The sequence below is a fragment of the Schistocerca piceifrons genome, chromosome 10 (assembly GCF_021461385.2).
Source record: "Schistocerca piceifrons isolate TAMUIC-IGC-003096 chromosome 10, iqSchPice1.1, whole genome shotgun sequence".
Lineage (NCBI taxonomy): Eukaryota > Metazoa > Arthropoda > Insecta > Orthoptera > Acrididae > Schistocerca > Schistocerca piceifrons.
This window is the reverse complement of record NC_060147.1, coordinates 94,732,451-94,750,579: the sequence shown is the minus strand read 5'-3', so window position 1 is coordinate 94,750,579 and position 18,129 is coordinate 94,732,451. Positions and strand designations below refer to the sequence as shown.

Genomic DNA, 18,129 nt, shown 5'->3' with positions numbered 1-18,129 from the left:
TGGTTTTATTTAGGAGGACAATCAAGTCTGTGGAGGATGGTTAGTTTTGTGACAAGTTGAGCAAAAGATTACACAAGCTCGCTCGAGTTTACAGGGGATGCAAGCTGGTGACCCAAATAGTTTACACCATTGTTCACAGTATTTACCTTAGCTGCGATGAGCTGTCGTCTGCATGGCTGCTGTCGTCCTCTGAAATTCCAAATTCCGAGAAAAACTAATTAAGCCTTTGCTGCAGAAACTCCCTGTTTCTGGTTATGCGAGAAAACATGTACTCATCCCTATTCTTGGAATATGGAAATATGCATGTGCATGGCTGGAGCAGCGTGCATATTAAAATGCCCTCTCAATCCTCGCAAGAACAATTAACTAACTGGCTGGTTCGTTTTTGCACAGTTGGGGCTCAATGACGCTACAGCTAATATCTAGCTGAATGTGAGCCGCACAAATATCTCCTATTAGTACAGAGCGTTATGCGCCCCGTTCTGCACTTTGTCAGTTCAGAGAAGAGTACCACCAGAAAATTTCGCTCTTGTCTTTCTCGTAGCCGAACTGTCTTCCCACCTGTCTTCTTTAATTCTCCACGTCACAGCCTTTTTCGACCAATAGGAGCGTTCCTCTTATTTTTGTGGAAACACTCTCTGCCAATCGCAAGGGCCCTACCACTAAACTGCGTCGAAATCTCTGCTCTTTAGTCCTTCCTAATTCGTTTCCGCCCGCTCCAGACACCTAGAAGTTAAATGCGTACATAACGTGATCAGCTGCATCACTGGTTTTGTTCGTATTCATTTGCAATTCCAAAATGCAGTTTTCTAAAGCTTCTTTCTGTCCTGCTACTGGTGACCCATTACTTGCTCTCCAGTATGCGTCACTTGTCCGGTCGCTGATTTCCGCCATGGGACACCCCCTAAGAGGTTTTCGTGGTGCGACCTCTGCTTCCATAAAAAAAACGTTTCCTCCCGCTGCTTCTTTCACCTTCTGCTCATTGAAATGCATTATATAGGAGCAGTGTGTTAATACCGTCAATTGAGTGTCATCCATTTTGCATTACATACTTACAGGCAAATCTGCTCATTACCAGCGAAGTAAGTTAGGTGTCATATTCACCTTTTCGTTACATGTATAAAACTCTTATGAAATGTGCGAAATTGACCTTCATTACATCTGCCACCTTACAATGAGACTACAGGTTGGTTGTATTTAAACACGGACCCATCTCACATTTCTAATGTGCAGTGGGGTGTGATTGTGTAGCTTTTGGTTTGAACACAACAGTGGGGGAGGGGGGGTTTACACACCTGTGTTACCTCAGCAAGCAGTTGACTGGTTTAATATTGTCATACACATACAGAAAAAATGAACAAAATCATTAATTTATATTGTTTATATAATTTAAATATTGTGCCACCCAAATTAAGAAGGCATAGGACAGAATGATGACACTTTCGCAATGTTTGTAGTTGATCTGATTATTCAGAAGCTTGAATATCTAGTGGCAGGAAGAGTAGGTATCCCTCAGAAATAAGCTAACTGTCCTGGAGAGTATGAGCTTCCAGTTTTTTTTTTTTTTTTTAGGTTTGGATCCATTGCACCGAAGAAGTAAACTGCAAGTGTCTATGCACAGCAACACTGCGTTTGGAACACTGATCAAAGTGGATTTAATTATGTACTAGGTTCTAGTACGATACTATCGAGAAAACAGGAAAACAATCAACAGTTGCCTTGACCCAGTCTGCATTCAATCCAGCTGCTAGCTAAACACTAGATGTTGGAATCCTAATGTATGGAAAACTAACAAAAAAAAAGATCTTCCATCAAACAAACATTCATAGGCTGACACACGTGGGAAAATGTCAAAAGGCCATGTAAAATTCTTTTTCGTCAACCTCGTTGATCAAAATGTCCCAAATAACCAGAAATGTATAGTACTTTGTGATTCTTTGGGTGCTCACATTTTATCCCTGTTTCCTTCTGAATTACTGTGCCACGCTTTATCATAATGGTTGTTGTGCACAAAGTTTAACATTAAATTATTTAAGAAACTTTCATTATGACATAAGGAGCAGATTAACAGACGAGTCTTCGTTTCTTACCAGGGGGTCACCACTAGAAGCCAGTTACCAGCTCTCACCGAAGGCGCCGTACAAGAACACTTGCTGGCCAACGTGTCACCACGGTTGCCAGAATGGCTACTGTGTCCTGCCGGAGACCTGCACCTGTCTGGACGGTTACGAAATGGTCCCGGGAGACGGTACCCGTTCCAGGTGCCTCCCAGTCTGCTCGACGCCGTGTACCAACGCCAACTGTACAGCCCCAGACACCTGCACCTGTTTCGTTGGCTACGAGAGGGACCCCGAAGACCTCTCTGGGGCTACCTGCGTCCCTGTCTGCCCAGACCCCTGTGTGAATGCCGAGTGCACTGCCCCCGCGACGTGTACTTGTTTGGACGGCTACCAGAAGGATCCCGAGGGCGCGACCAACTACATCTGCACTCCCATTTGCTCCAATCCGTGCACTAACGCCAACTGTACAGCCCCAGACACCTGCACCTGTTTCGTTGGCTACGAGAGGGACCCCAAAGACCTCTCTGGGGCTACCTGCGTCCCTGTCTGCCCAGACCCCTGTGTGAATGCCGAGTGCACTGCCCCCGCGACGTGTACTTGTTTGGACGGCTACCAGAAGGATCCCGAGGGCGCGACCAACTACATCTGCACTCCCATTTGCTCCAATCCGTGCACTAACGCCAACTGTACAGCCCCAGACACCTGCACCTGTTTCGTTGGCTACGAGAGGGACCCCGAAGACCTCTCTGGGGCTACCTGCGTCCCTGTCTGCCCGGACCCCTGTGTGAATGCCGAGTGCACTGCCCCCGCGACGTGTACTTGTTTGGACGGCTACCAGAAGGATCCCGAGGGCGCGACCAACTACATCTGCACTCCCATTTGCTCCAATCCGTGCACTAACGCCAACTGTACAGCCCCAGACACCTGCACCTGTTTCGTTGGCTACGAGAGGGACCCCAAAGACCTCTCTGGGGCTACCTGCGTCCCTGTCTGCCCAGACCCCTGTGTGAATGCCGAGTGCACTGCCCCCGCGACGTGTACTTGTTTGGACGGCTACCAGAAGGATCCCGAGGGCGCGACCAACTACATCTGCACTCCCATTTGCTCCAATCCGTGCACTAACGCCAACTGTACAGCCCCAGACACCTGCACCTGTTTCGTTGGCTACGAGAGGGACCCCGAAGACCCGTCTGGGTCTACCTGCGTCCCTGTCTGCCCAGACCCCTGTGTGAATGCCGAGTGCACTGCCCCCGCGACGTGTACTTGTTTGGACGGCTACCAGAAGGATCCCGAGGGCGCGACCAACTACATCTGCACTCCCATTTGCTCCAATCCGTGCACTAACGCCAACTGCACAGCCCCAGACACCTGCACCTGTTTCGCTGGCTACGAGAGGGATCTCGAAGACCTGTCTGGGGCTACCTGTGTCCCCGTCTGCCCGGACCCCTGTGTGAATGCCGAATGCATGGCCCCGGCGACCTGCACTTGTTTAGAAGGCTACCAGAAGGATCCCGAGGAAGCGACCACCTGCACTCCCATTTGCTTCAATCCTTGCACTAACGCCAACTGCACAGCCCCAGACACCTGCAGCTGCCTCGCTGGCTACGAGAGGGACCCCGAAGACCTGTCGGGGGCTACCTGCATCCCCATCTGCCCGGACCCCTGTGTGAATGCCGAGTGCACGGCTCCGGCGACTTGCACTTGTTTGGACGGCTACCAGAAAGATCCCGACGACGCGACCAACTCCACCTGCACTCCCATTTGCTCCACTCCGTGCACTAACGCCAACTGTACAGACCCTGACATCTGCACTTGTTTCGACGGCTACGAGGTGGACATCGAGGACCTGTCCGGTTCCACCTGCCTCCCCATTTGCTCCAATCCGTGCACCAACGCCAACTGTACAGAGCCCGAGATTTGTACCTGCTTCGAGGGCTACGAGCTGGATCTGGAAGATGCGACCGCGTCCACGTGCCTGCCCGTTTGCTCGTTTCCCTGCGTGAACGCAAACTGCACGGAACCGGAAACGTGCACCTGCTGGGACGGCTATGAAGCCGATCCGGACGACTCTTTCAACTCTACATGCGTACCCTTGTGCCCCGACGGCTGCACCAACGCCAACTGCTCTGCGCCGTGGACGTGCACGTGTCTGGAAGGGTACGAGATGGACCCTGGTGACGAGACAAATTCCACGTGTCTTCCTGTCTGCTCCAACGGCTGCGTCAACGGCAACTGCACCAAGCCGGGGGTTTGCACGTGCTTCGATGGCTTCAGAATGCTTCCAGGCGATGAGACCAAGTCCGTTTGCTACAACATCGCACACATGTCATGTGAGTAACACTGTAATTCTTGAAACTTCCTGGGCTCCCAGGTAGATGCCGTTTTTCTTGACTTCCGCAAGGCGTTCGATACAGTTCCCCATAGTCGTTTAATGAACAAAGTAACAGCATATGGACTATCAGACCAATGGTGTGATTGGATTGAAGAGTTCCTAGGTAAGAGAAGTAAGAGTGATTTCAGGTGTGCAGCAGGGGAATGTCGTAGGACCGTTGCTATTCACAATATACATAAATCACCTTGTGGATAACATCGTAAGTTTACTGAGGCTTTTTGCGGATGATGCTGTGGTATATCGAAAGGTTGTAACAATGGAAAATTGTCCGAAATGCAGGAGGATCTGCAACGAATTGACGCATGGTGCGGGGAATGGCAATTGAATCTCAATGTAGACAAGTGTAATGTGCTGCGAATACACAGAAACATAGATCCTTTATCATTTAGTTACAATATAGCAGGTCAGCAAGTGGAAGCAGTTAATTCCATTAATTATCTGGGAGTAGGCATTAGGAGTGATTTGATATGGAATGGTCATATAAAGTTGATCGTCGGTAAAGCAGATGTCAGACTGAGATTCATTGGAAGTATCCTAAGGAAATGAAATCCGAGAACAAAGGAAGTAGGTTAAAGTACGCTTGTTCGCCCACAGCTTGCATATTGCTCACCAGTTTGGGATCCGTACCTGATAGGGTTGATAGAAGAGATAGAGAAGATCCAACGGCGAGCAGCGCGCTTCGTTACAGGATCATTTAGTAATCGCGAAAGCGTTACGGAGATGATAAACTCCAATGGAAGACTCTAAAGGAGAGACGCTCAGTAGCTCGGTACGGGCTTTTGTTGATATTTCGAGAACATACCTTCACTGAGGAGTCAAGCAGTATGTTGCTCCCTCCTACGTATATCTCGCGAAGAGACCATGAGGATAAAATCAGAGAGATTCGAGCCCACACAGAGACATACCGACGCCGGCCGGTGTGGCCGTGCGGTTCTAAGCGCTTCAGTCTGGCACCGCGTGACCGCTACGGTCGCAGGTTCGAATCCTGCCTCGGGCATGGATGTGTGTGATGTCCTTAGGTTAGTTAGGTTTAAGTAGTTCTAAGTTCTAGGAGACTGATGACCACAGATGTTAAGTCCCATAGTGCTCAGAGCCATTTTTTTAGACATACCGACAATCTTTCTTTCCACGAACAATACGAGACTGGGATAGAAGGGAGAACCGATAGAGGTGCTCAATGTACCCTCCGCCACACACCGTCAGGTGGCTTGCAAAGTATGGATGTAGATGTAGATATAGATCAAAACTGTGTGCCGGACCCAGACTCGAACTCGGCACCTCTGTCTTCCCGCGGGCAAGTGCTCTACCATCTGAGCTACCCAAGCACGACTCACGACCCGCCCTCACAGATTCAATTCTACCAGTACCTCGTCTCCTACCTTCCAAACTGGAAACATCCCCAGGCTGTCTCCACTATATCCTTTCCCCCAGGAATGCTAGTTCGCAGGAGAGATTCTATGTAGTTTGGAAGGTCTCAATGGAGAGAAGTCTTCCGAAGTAAGAGTGATTTCAGGTGTGCCGCAGGGGAGTGTCATAGGACCGTTGCTATTCACAATATACATAAATGACCTTGTGGATGACATCGGAAGTTCACTGAGGCTTTTTGCGGATGATGCTGTGGTGTATCGAGAAGTTGTAACAATGGAAAATTGTACTGAAATGCAGGAGGATCTGCAGCGAATTGACGTATGGTGCAGGGAATGGCAATTGAATCTCAATGTAGACAAGTGTAATGTGCTGCGAATACACAGAAAGATAGATCCCTTATCATTTAGCTACAAATAGCAGGTCAGCAACTGGAAGCAGTTAATACCATAAATTATCTGGGAGTACGCATTTGGAGTGATTTAAAATGGAATGATCATATAAAGTTGATCGTCGGTAAAGACTGAGATTCATTGGAAGAATCCTAAGGAAATGCAATCCGAAAACAAAGGAAGTAGGTTACAGTACGCTTGTTCGCCCACTGCTTTAATACTGCTCAGCAGTGTGGGATCCATACCAGATTGGGTTGATAGAAGAGATAGAGAAGATCCAACGGAGAGCAGCGCGCATCGTTACAGGATCATTTAGTAATCGCGAAAGCGTTACGGAGATGATAGATAAACTCCAGTGGAAGACTCTGCAGGAGAGACGCTCAGTGGCTCGGTACGGGCTTTTGTCAAAGTTTCGAGAACATACCTTCACCGAAGAGTCAAGCAGTATATTGCTCCCTCCTACGTATATCTCGCGAAGAGACCATGAGGATAAAATCAGAGAGATTAGAGCCCACACAGAGGCATACCGACAATCCTTCTTTCCACGAACAATACGAGACTGGAATAGAAGGGAGAACCGATAGAGGTACTCACGGTACCCTCTGCCACACACCGTCAGGTGGCTTGCGGAGTATGGATGTAGATGTAGATGGTAGGAGACGAAGTACTGGCAGAATTGAATCTGTGAGTGCGGGTCGTGAGTCGTGCTTGGGTAGCTCAGGTGGTAGAGCACTTGCCTGCGGGAATTCAAAGGTCCCGAGTTCAAGTATCGGTCCGGCACGCAGTTTTAATCTACCAGGAAGTTTCATATGAGCGCGCACTCTGCTGCAGAGTGAAAATCTCATTCTGCACTCTGCTTCTTACGTAAGTGTGCAGGCTCTCGTGTGCATTGTCGTTGAAGGTAAAAGCTTTCAGGTCTCCCCAGTTTCTTGTTACTCAACCGACTTTTCGATCGTTCTGCTGTGATCTTCTTCAGCATCTTCTGGCATTCCAAGTTAACTGAACGCTTATAAAAAGTGGCCACGCGGTGTAGGGCGCTTTGTCATGGTCCGCTCGGTTCCCTCCATCGGAGGTTCGAGTCCTCCCTCGGGCATAAATGTGTGTGTGTTGTCCTTAGCGTAAGTTAGTTTTAGATAGATTAAGTAGTGCGTAAGCTTAGGGACCGATGACCTCAGCAGTTTAGTCCCATTAGACCTTACGACAAATTTCCAATTTCTTGATGCACTGTTCTGAGGAAGTGGGATTATCGGGTGAAGTCCTTCCGGTGACCAAAGGTAGAGCAACAGAGCGAGAATGTGGTTCTTCAATTTCTCCAGGAGTATTTTATGACGAAATAAATCTCGGGTGAACAGCCTGGTATGAGTGCGCATAGGACACTGGGAAATATTCTTTTTCTTCTTAATCCGGGTGATCGCGGGTTCCCACGCCTTGCTAAGGATGTAACCACTGTCACCATTTAGTTGTGGCTCCCTTACTCTGATCTCTAAGGGTTCTTTGATGACACAGTCCCACTATTTGGAAGTCTGTGTCAGGACTTTGGTCATAATCCGTGCTGTGGAGTTCCAACAGGCAATGCTCAGCGATTGCCGACTTACTGGGCTGTTGCAGCCGAGTGTGCCGTTGATGTTCTCGGCATCGGTCCTCAGTGGTACGAATGGTCTGCCCTATGTATACACTACCGCATTGGCAAGGTATCTGATAAACCCCTGATTTACGTAGACCAAGGTTGTCCTTGACACTACCAAGAAGGCTCTTGGTTTTGCTTGGAGGACGGAAGATGGTTTTCACTTGGTGTTTACGTAAAATGCGTCCAATTTTTCCCAGAGTGTACCGACTTCGGGGGAGGAGCGAAGAATAACGTGAGAGGCGCCGGCAGACCCTCCTGAAGGAGAAGACCTAGGACGCAGCGCCCAGACGGCGGGAGAATGGACGCTGTACCTGGACCGCAGCGGCTCATAGGAAGCGCCTGAGGGAGGAGCGGGAGGGGGATTGTCCTAATGGGTGATCAAAAAGTCAGTATAAATTTGAAAACGTAATAAACCCTGGTGTGGTGTCACCGCCGGACACCACACTTGCTAGGTGGTAGCTTAAATCGGCCGCGGTCCATTTAGTACATGTCGGACCCGCGTGTCGCCACTGTGTGATCGCAGACCGAGCGCCACCACAAGGCAGGTCTCGAGATACGGACTAGCACTCGCCCCAGTTGTACGACGACTTTGCTAGCGACTACACTTACGAAGCCTTTCTCTCATTTGCCGAGAGACAGAATAGCCTTCTGCTAAGTCCATGGATACGACCTAGCAAGGCGCCATTAGCCTTACATAGTTTTGATAGTTATCGTATGAAATGTCTCATCACGAACGTTGTAAACCAAAGGACGATATAAAGTTAAGTATTCGTGGAGCTGCATACTTTTCTTATTAGCATTCACTTATTATCCTGTTCCAGAATTTACGCCCGTCTGCGTTAGATAGCTTCCATTTCGGCCTCCTCTATCTACAAGGTGTTGGCACATTTACCAACACATCACCTGGAATAATGTAGATAGAGAGGTAAAAATTGACACACATGCTTGGAATGACATGGGGTTTTATTAGATCACAAAAAAAACTAAGTTCACAAAATGTCCGACACATGGCGCTGGACAGCAAAACGTCAGTGACTGCGCATGACAATCGTGTATAAAATGAGCTGTAATGAGAGAGAGAGAGAGAGAGAGAGAGAGAGAGAGAGAGAGAGAGAGAGAGAGAGAGAGAGAGATGTGCCAGCAGTCGCAGCATGTTGACATTACCTGAAAAGGCGCTTTTAGTGAAGCTGTATTATCAGAATGGGGAATGTGCTACTTCAGCGTTACGATCCTATCGCCATAGGAAGGGGATTCCAACGGGTAAAGGTCCGTTGACAAATGCAGCTTTGGAGAGAATGATTTCGAAGTTCGAAACTACGGGTTGTTTAGACGATAGCCGCGTGGGATTAGCCGAGCGGTCTAAGGCGCTGCAGTCATGGACTGTGCGGCTGATCCCGGCGCAGGTTCGAGTCTTCCCTTGGGCATGGGTGTGTGTGTTTGTCCTTGGGATAATTTAGGTTAAGTAGTGTGTAAGCTTAGGGACTGATGACCTTAGCAGTTAAGTCCCATAAGATTTCACACACATTTGAATTTTAGACGATAGACCCCGCAGTGGCCGACCGAGCACAACGCGTAATGCTGCTGAGACAGTTCAGGAAGAAATGGAGACTGTAGCGGGTTCGTCTATGCACGGGGAAGTCAGCGCTCGTGCAGTCGCACGTCGCACCGGCATTCCCTACACTACTGTTCGGTTGGCACTTACGCGTATCCTCCGATGCTATCCGTACAAAATCCATCGGCATCATGAACTGTTACCTGGCGATTTAGTGAAGCGGAGGGCATTTGCGGTGTGGGCGTTTCAAAAGATGGCGGAAGATGACGATTGGTTGAGTAACGTGTTGTGGACCGACGAAGCTCATTTCACGCTCCGAGGGTCTGTCAACGCCCACAACTGCAGAATTTGGGCTGCCGAAAATCTTAGAACTGTCTTGGAAACTCCAGTGCACGACGAGAAAGTCACGCTATGGATTAGATTTACCACATCTACCGTTATCGGGCCTTTTTTCTTCGAGGAAATGCGTGATTCTGGTTTTGTAACTGCTACCGTGACGGGTGAGAGGTACGCCGATATGTTACAGATCACATCATCCCCAGCTTGGCTGATAAACACCTGCTGGAACGTACGATGTTTATGCAGGATGACGCTCCAACCCATCTTGCTAGACGCGTGATATATCTCTTGCCCGCGTCGTTTGGTGATGATCGTGTGCTCAGCCGCCACTTTCGTCATGCTTGGTCTCCCAGGTCCCCAGACCTCAGTCGGTGCGATTATAGACTTTGGCGTTACCTGAAGTCGCAAGTGCATCGTGGGCGACCGACATCTCTAGGGATGCTGAAAGACGACATCCGACGCCAATGCCTCACCGTAACTCCGGACGTGCTTTACAGTGCTGTTCACAACATTATTCCTCGACTACAGCTATTGTTGACAAATGATGGTGGAAATATTGAGCATTTCCTGTAAAGAACATCATCTTTGCTTTGTCTTACTTTGTTATGCTAATTATTGCTATTCTGATCAGATGAAGCGCCATCTGTCGGACATTTTTTGAACTTTCGTATTTTTTTTTGGTTCTAGTCAACAATTTGTACCTCTCTATCTACATTATTCCGTGATTTATTCAAATTTATACTGACTTTTTGATCAGCCGGTATATATACAAGGCGCCGGCCCACCGCCGGTCAGTACATCAGCGCACCTGATGATGGCAACGTGGTCGATTGCCGAAATATTGTGTCCTATGCACACTCATACCAGGCTGTTCACCCGAGATTTATTTCGTCAGAGCGAGAATGTTTACCAACATATTACGGCGTGGCAACTGGTCGCTTCCTGGTATTATCCGACCATGTTGTCTTTGCACTTCTCCTCCCGTTATCGTTATCGTAAACATGAGGTGGTGTTACAGTAAACAAGTGCATTGGTTACTAAGGAAAGCGCATAGCGTTGTAAATGATTTCAAGACAATAAATGCACAACTATTAAGTGGTTCAACGTGTCCTCGTGAAATATCACGATGAAAACTCGAGACAAGCCAGCCGAATCGCCCTCACTCCCAAGTGCAATAATATTGTAAGAAGATGATATGTCCGAAAGAACAGATGCCATCTTCATATCGTTTAAGGCTAACCGGCTGATGACCTCCTTCAGTGCGGGTGCACACAATTTGCCTGAACTCTTACGGGACTTGGTGCGTGCCGCGTGTAATGGGTATAATGGCAGGGACACTACGGATGTAGTGTGTAGACTATAAGTTGAGAATGTGGACCTCACGGGAAGCGTGCCGGTGACAAATCACTGCAGTCGCACTATCCTCAGTGCCCTCGGTGGCTCAGATGGATAGAGCGTCTGCCGTGTAAGCAGGAGATCCAGGGTTCGAGCCCCGATCGGGTCAGACATTTTCAACTGTCCCCATTGATGTATATCAACGCCCTTCAGCAGCTAATGGTATTGATTTATTTGTAATTTCAATAATATTGTGGTCGAGTAATAGTTGTTTATTATCCCTTGCACTCCGTAGGTGGGTTTTTATACTCATATATGGCGGGGAGCTGACATCCGTTTTCTCTATAAAAGTTACTTTCGATTTTGAGCAACCTTTAACCCGGAGCCAATGCGCATTCAGCACACAATTCGCCAGTGTTCACTACTATTCGCTTGTATCTGTGAACAAGCGTTTCCATAGGAGAGAACGGAAGACGACTTTATTCTTCTTCGGTAGCGTGTTGAGGACACTGCGCAGCTGCCTTTCCTGGTCAAATACATCAGTACAACCTGCATGTTTGTCTAGCTTCTGCATTGTTTTCGTAAAAGTCGATGCAACACCTTCTGTATCCGAATGGGATGAAAGCGGTAGATGTGCTGTACATGTACAGACAAACAATTTCAAAAACACTGGAGAATTTATTCAAGGGAAAAAGCTTCTCAAGTTGAGCAAGTCAATAACGCGTTGGTCTGCGACCGGCCCTTACGCAAGCAGTTAGTCGGCTTGGCTGCCATGTCTTAAGCTTTTTTTTTCTTTTTTTTTTTTAACACAAGATATTAGTACAATTGAAAAGAAATATTATGATACAAATGATTCATAAACAACAACATTGGTTTCACACAATAACCCGTCACCTTATTTAATTAGTGGGTCCTTTTATCATACATATCAAAGCAGCTTATACTAATTGGTTAATGGCACTGCCTATGGACAGGGTAGATCTTACTAGTTAATTACACTGGGTTATTCTAAGACTAATCTACCCTGCAGCGTTACAGGTGTGCCAGATGATATACAAACCTACCATCAAGGCCTGCTCAATGAGCTAATCCCAGTGAGCGTGTGCTGGCACTGGGATGGCCATCTACTTGAAAATCGCTGCAGTCCCTACCTATGTTAGTAATGTTAGTGTTCTAATTTTACATTATTATAGCGTAACTACTTTCTAAGGAGTCTAGTGCATAATGTCAAGTCCGGAAATGATACACCTGCCCTCCTAGTCCTGCAGCGCGGTGGATTCCGGTCGTGAAGCGGCCAACCAGTTCCGCGCTCGGCGGCATTTGCAGGTGTACCTTTGTCTTCATCGGGTTATCTTTGGTCTCTAACCATGTCGGTCTCTAATAAAATCCCTCCTGATCTTTTGGGATATTTCACAAGCCAAACTGTTTAGGACATTAAAGGTCTCGGCACGTCGTATTAGTCCATGTGTATCTCTGTTCGGTGATTGGTTCCTGAGTTCGAGCGCCACATCGTCGTATCACGTGCAGTCATAGACGACATGTTCGGGTGTTCCGTCCGGAGCACCACAGTCGCACGCTGGTGTTGCCCGTTTTCCAAATCGACATATGTAGATATGTTGGATACGGCCCATGTCCTGTAAGAAAGTGCAGCAGACCCCTGCTCGGCTCAAAGTAGCTCATCTGTAACCTTTCCCTGATGTTTGACAGTAGTTGATATACCCTTCTTCCCGTCTCCTCATTTTCCCATTGCTGTTGCCATAACTCTTCGCCCCTTCTCCTAATTGCATATTTATCCCCTACTTGTACCCCCATGATTTCCTTAGTCTTTTCTATTATCCCCTTGGATATCAAACACCACGCTCCCTGTTCTCGGAATTTTATATCTGAGGTCTTCAGCTTGTACTAGAATTGTCTTCAGCGATGAGTTTCGTTTCTAACTGAGCCCCAAAGACGTGCATGGAGACGTCCCGGACAGCGATGTCATATCAACCAGACTGTGTCCCCCCCCCCTACCACTCCCTCCCCCCCCCCCCTCCCATACGACCTGACAATCAGAAGTGCCATTTCGTTTCATACTAGGACCCCTTTGGTTCCCGTCCGCGGTACCCTTATAGCACAGCGATTCGTTGACAATATTCTACGCCCCCTTTTGTTGTCCTTTGTGCAAGCCAGTTTGGGCTTACATTTCAGCAAGATAATGCCCGCCCACACACGGCGGGGGTTTCTACTGTTCGTCTTCGTGCTTACCAAACCCTACGATGGCCAGTAAGGTTGCCGCATCTCTCCTCAATTGAGAACGTTTGGATCATTATAGACAGGGCCCTCCAACAACTCTATCAGTCAACGTCAAGCAGAATAACTGCTTGCATCAGGGACATAAGTGGACCAACGCGTTATTGACTTGCTTAATTCGTGACGCTCTTTCCCCTGAATAAATCTTGCAGTTTTTCTGAACTTGTAAACATTTGTTGGTCTAAATGATAATTAATTGAACCCCTGAGCTGCCGCCAGGTGTTGTTGATATACATCTACGGAGAAAGTTGAAAATGTGTGCCCCGACCGGGACTCGAACCCGGGATCTCCTGCTTACATGGCAGACGCTCTATCCATCTGAGCCACGGAGGACACAAATCTCACACCAGAGATCAGTGCTGGTGTGGGCACAATTGTTTCAAAGGACACTGTTCGGCAGACATTGCCTACCATGCTGCTCCGCATGTTAACACAGTCAGTCAGTCACCACAGCACTGGGTAGAAGATCATTGTCAACATAACTTGCATCAACTAAACAGATGAATTTCAGCTGTCCCCATCGAGCCAGCCGGAGTGGCCAAGCGGTTTTAGACCCCACAGTCTGGAACCGCGCGACCGCTACGGTTGCAGGTTCGAATCCTGCCTCGGTCATGGATGTGTGGGATGTCCTTAGGTTAGTTAGGTTGAAGTAGTTCTAAGTTCTAGGGGACTGATGACCTCAGATGTTAAGTCCCATAGTGCTCATAGCCATTTGAGCCATTTGTCCCCATCGAGGTTTATCAACAACACCTGGCGGCAGCTAAGGGTTTCAATTAATTATAATTTATTCTAGAGAAGCTGCTCGCTCATCAATGGTACCTGTTCTTTTGAAAACAGTTACTATCTTCATACATTTGTTAGTCTGTACATCTACAGCGCATCTAGCGATTTCCGTTTCATCCGTGTGGTTAGTGTTTTCTTTTATTTTTTTAAATATATTTTCAGGCACACATTGCTTGTGCCTTTTCCATATTTCTGTCCAAGCCTTGTGGGATGTGTCTTGTACTAAACAAAAAAAATGGTTAAAATGGCTCTAAGCACTATGGGACTTTACTTCTGAGGTCATCAGTCCCCTAGAACTTAGAACTACTTAAACTTAACTAACGTAAGGACATCACACACATCATTGCCCCAGGCAGGATTCGAACCTGCGACTGTAGCGGTCGCGCGTTTCCAGACTGTAGCGCCTAGTAGCGCTCGGCCACCGCGGCCGGCTGTAAAAAAACAATCTTCCAGCGATTCTCCTGGTGCGATTTAAGGAAACTGGAAGAAATCAAAGTGTGAATGTTCAGACACGTATTTAAACCGCTCTCCTTCCGAATACTCGTCCAGTGCTACTCACTAGAAAGCGCGAACGCCTCAGCCTGCAAAATTTGCCACAGGCGTACTGTACATAGCGTTTTTGGATGAGTCCGTGTCAACTCAACCTCCAATGAGGTAAGCGTTAGACGCTACCATAGAGAATGCAGTCGGGCAGTTTGCATTGTTAAGCGGCACGGGGGACAAAGTGTAACAGTCTGGGCCCTTATTGGCTGTAACGCCTTCTACGTTCTGAAAGCAATTTCAACAGCATCTGCTACATCAGGAAGGTTTAGAACCCGAAAAAGTGTCCTTTACGCAACCAGCTCCTCGTACCAAATTTCAATAGGACAATGCCAGACCCCATGTAGCGAAGAGTACCACCGCTTTTCTGGTGTGCAAGTTTACCGTGACGTCCACTGTGTTGTCGTATTGTAAGGCAGCACGATATTTTATCATTTGTATATGTATACGCGTATGTCGTCGTTATCGTCTCTTCTTTCCCTCGTCGACATCAGAGCAAGAGAAATGTTTGTTTGTGTTTACCTATTTGATGTCAACAACACACAACTACACGGCCACGTTATCACCTGAATAGCTAGCTTAATATAGTATAAAGACAGTGGGTTTCGATGCAGCGTTATTTAAGTGTAATACGCTACTGGCCACTAAAATTGCTACACCAAGAAGAAATACAGACGGTAAACGGGTATTCATTGGACAAATATATTATACTAGAACTAACGTGTGATTACATTTACACGCAATTTGGGTCCATAGATCCTGAGAAATCAGTAGCCAGAACAACCACCTCTGGCCGTAATAACGGCCTTGATACGCCTGGGCATTGATGCAAACAGAGCTTGGATGGCGTGTACAGGTACAGCTGCTTCAGGACGATACCACAGTTCATCAAGAGTAGTGAGTGGCGTATTGTGGCGACAAGTTGCTCAGCCACCTTTGACCAGACGTTTTCAGTTGGTGAGAGATCTGGAGAATGTGCTGCCAAGGCAGCACTCGAACATTTTCTGTATCCAGAAAGGCCCGTACAGGACCTGCAACATGGGGTCGTGCATTATCCTGCTGAAATGTAGGGTTTCGCAGGGATCGAATGAAGGGTAGAGCGACGGGTCGTAACACATCTGAAATGTAACGTCCACTGTTCAAAGTGCCGTCAATGCGAACAAGAGGTGACCGAGACGTGTAACCAATGGCACCCCATACCATCACGCTGGGTGAAACGCCAGTATGGCGATGACGAATACTCGCTTCCAATGTGCGTTCACTGCGCTGTCGCCAAACACGGATGCGACCATCATGATGCTGTAAACAGAACCTGGATTCATCCGCAAAAATCACGTTTTGCCATTGGTGCACCCAGGTTCGTCGTCGATTACGTCATCGCAGGCGCTCCTGTCTGTGATGCAGCGTCAAGGGTAACCGCAGCCACTGTCTCCGAGCTGATAGTCCATGCTGCTGCAAACGACGTCGAACTGTTCGTGCAGGTCGTTGGTGTCTTGCAAACGTCCCCATCTGTTGACTCAGGGATCGAGACGTGGCTGCACGATTCGTTACAGCCCTGCGGATAAGATGCCTGTCATCTCGACTGCTAGTGATACGAGGCCGTTGTGATCCAGCAAGGCGTTCCGTATTACCCTCCTGAACCCACCGATTCCATATTGTGCTAACAGTCATTGGATCTCGACCATCGCGAGCAGCAATGTCGCGATACGATAAACCGCAATCGCGATAAGCTACAATCGGTCCTTTATCGAAGTCGGAAACGTGATGGTACGCATTTCTCCTCCTTACGCGAGGCATCACATCAACGTTTCACCAGGCAACGCCAGTCAACTGTTGTTTGTGTATGTGAAATCGGTTTGAAACTTTCCTCGTGTCAGCATGTTGTAGGTGTCGCCACCGGCGCCAACCTTGTGTGAATGCTCTGAGAAGCTAATCATTTGCATACCACAGTATCTTCTTCCTGCCTGTTAAATTTCGCGTCTGCAGCAATTTTAATGGCCAGTAGTGTATTATTCTTCATTTAATCTTTGAGACTTTAAGTACCTGCTACTCTTAATCAGGCCCAAAACTCTACTTATAACGAGAGCACTTAAGACCTGTCTGTCACAATATTAATAGTAGGTAAGGCTCTACGCCACTATAAGAAAGTATCACTGTTCATGAAATAACAAAATATACGAATGAACTTCTTTATACTTTTCCTTTTTATTTAATCAAATGCTTTCAAATGTTTATTTCACGCACACAAATCATCCACACCTCGATATGGAGCGTAAACGTGTGCACGAAATATAGTACACTGTTTCTGATGATAACCATGTATGAGCTTTTGGGTTGCTAGGCTACTTCGACCACCAGGATTTATATTGGATTTTGAAAACGATCTTTCTCTCCAAACTTACTTTCTCCACAATGGCTTATCAAATATTGTACCCTTTCGCGATGATTAAGAATGAGCATAAATTGCATTTTTGCGAGTTCAAAGCAAACCATCGGCGGCGCCAAAGCAGTCTTGATACCCTGACACATTCGCGACGCTTACCACTCTGTCACGAAATTGACCTGCATACATCTACAACCAATTTCAAATTCGTAATTCGCCCTACACGATTGTGTGTAATTGAACTTCGTCAAATCAATTATTTCTGGAATAATCACTAATCTCGACACTGGCCGTCCATAAACGCACAATTAACACACTTTTTTTTCCTAAAAGTAAACGAATAACGTCACGTCATCTACATAGTTATTAAAATATTATTCCAAATGATCTCAAACATTTATCATCATTATATTTTAACGGTAATCAGAAAAAAATATGATTTATTAGCAGAAAGTAACACATAACAGATCGCTTTGCATTGCGTCGGGACTTAATCACGCAAAACTATATAAAGAAATCTCCCAAATCTCAATTTCTCCATAGCAATTGGCAGATACAAATAAGATATTCAAGACCTCCTAGATCAATCCCGACCTATAATGTTATAGAAGTTCCGCCTGCGTATCTGCGATATCGTGTGTCGGCAACTTGTTCGTTCTGATCCTAATCCGACCACTGCCGATGCCTTGTGGAACCACCTGAAAACCATGTATTCCCAAACAGTATAACCACACCTTCTTTCATTTCCTTGCTACGACGTTCGCAGAGCTTGGCGGCTTCACACTGTACTGAATACTCACGGCCGGTGCGCATGTACAGTACTGTCATGTTCCTAATTTGTGGAATAAATTTCTTTGTAATCACACGACTCCTTCTAGATGCACCAGTTTCCACAAATACTTATATAACTTATCTGAATACATTACGTTACAACTTGAAATTACTTGATTTTTGCAAGAAAATTGATACCTATGATAGTATTCTTGTTTATCAAATTCATTAGTCCACGTCTATATACGAGAGTGAGTCAAATGAAAACATTAAATATTTTTTAAAATATTATTTATTG

General features: G+C 47.0%; 1 protein-coding gene across 1 annotated transcript in view; it reads left to right on the top strand.

The window, feature by feature from the left end:
* Positions 1-18,129, top strand: part of LOC124718949 (multiple epidermal growth factor-like domains protein 11) — a 113,448-nt gene that overhangs the window by 77,287 nt on the left and 18,032 nt on the right. The window contains exon 6 of the mRNA XM_047244615.1: positions 2,094-4,390. Coding sequence (XP_047100571.1) covers positions 2,094-4,390 — 2,297 coding nt within the window. The remainder of the gene's footprint in view (positions 1-2,093; positions 4,391-18,129) is intronic.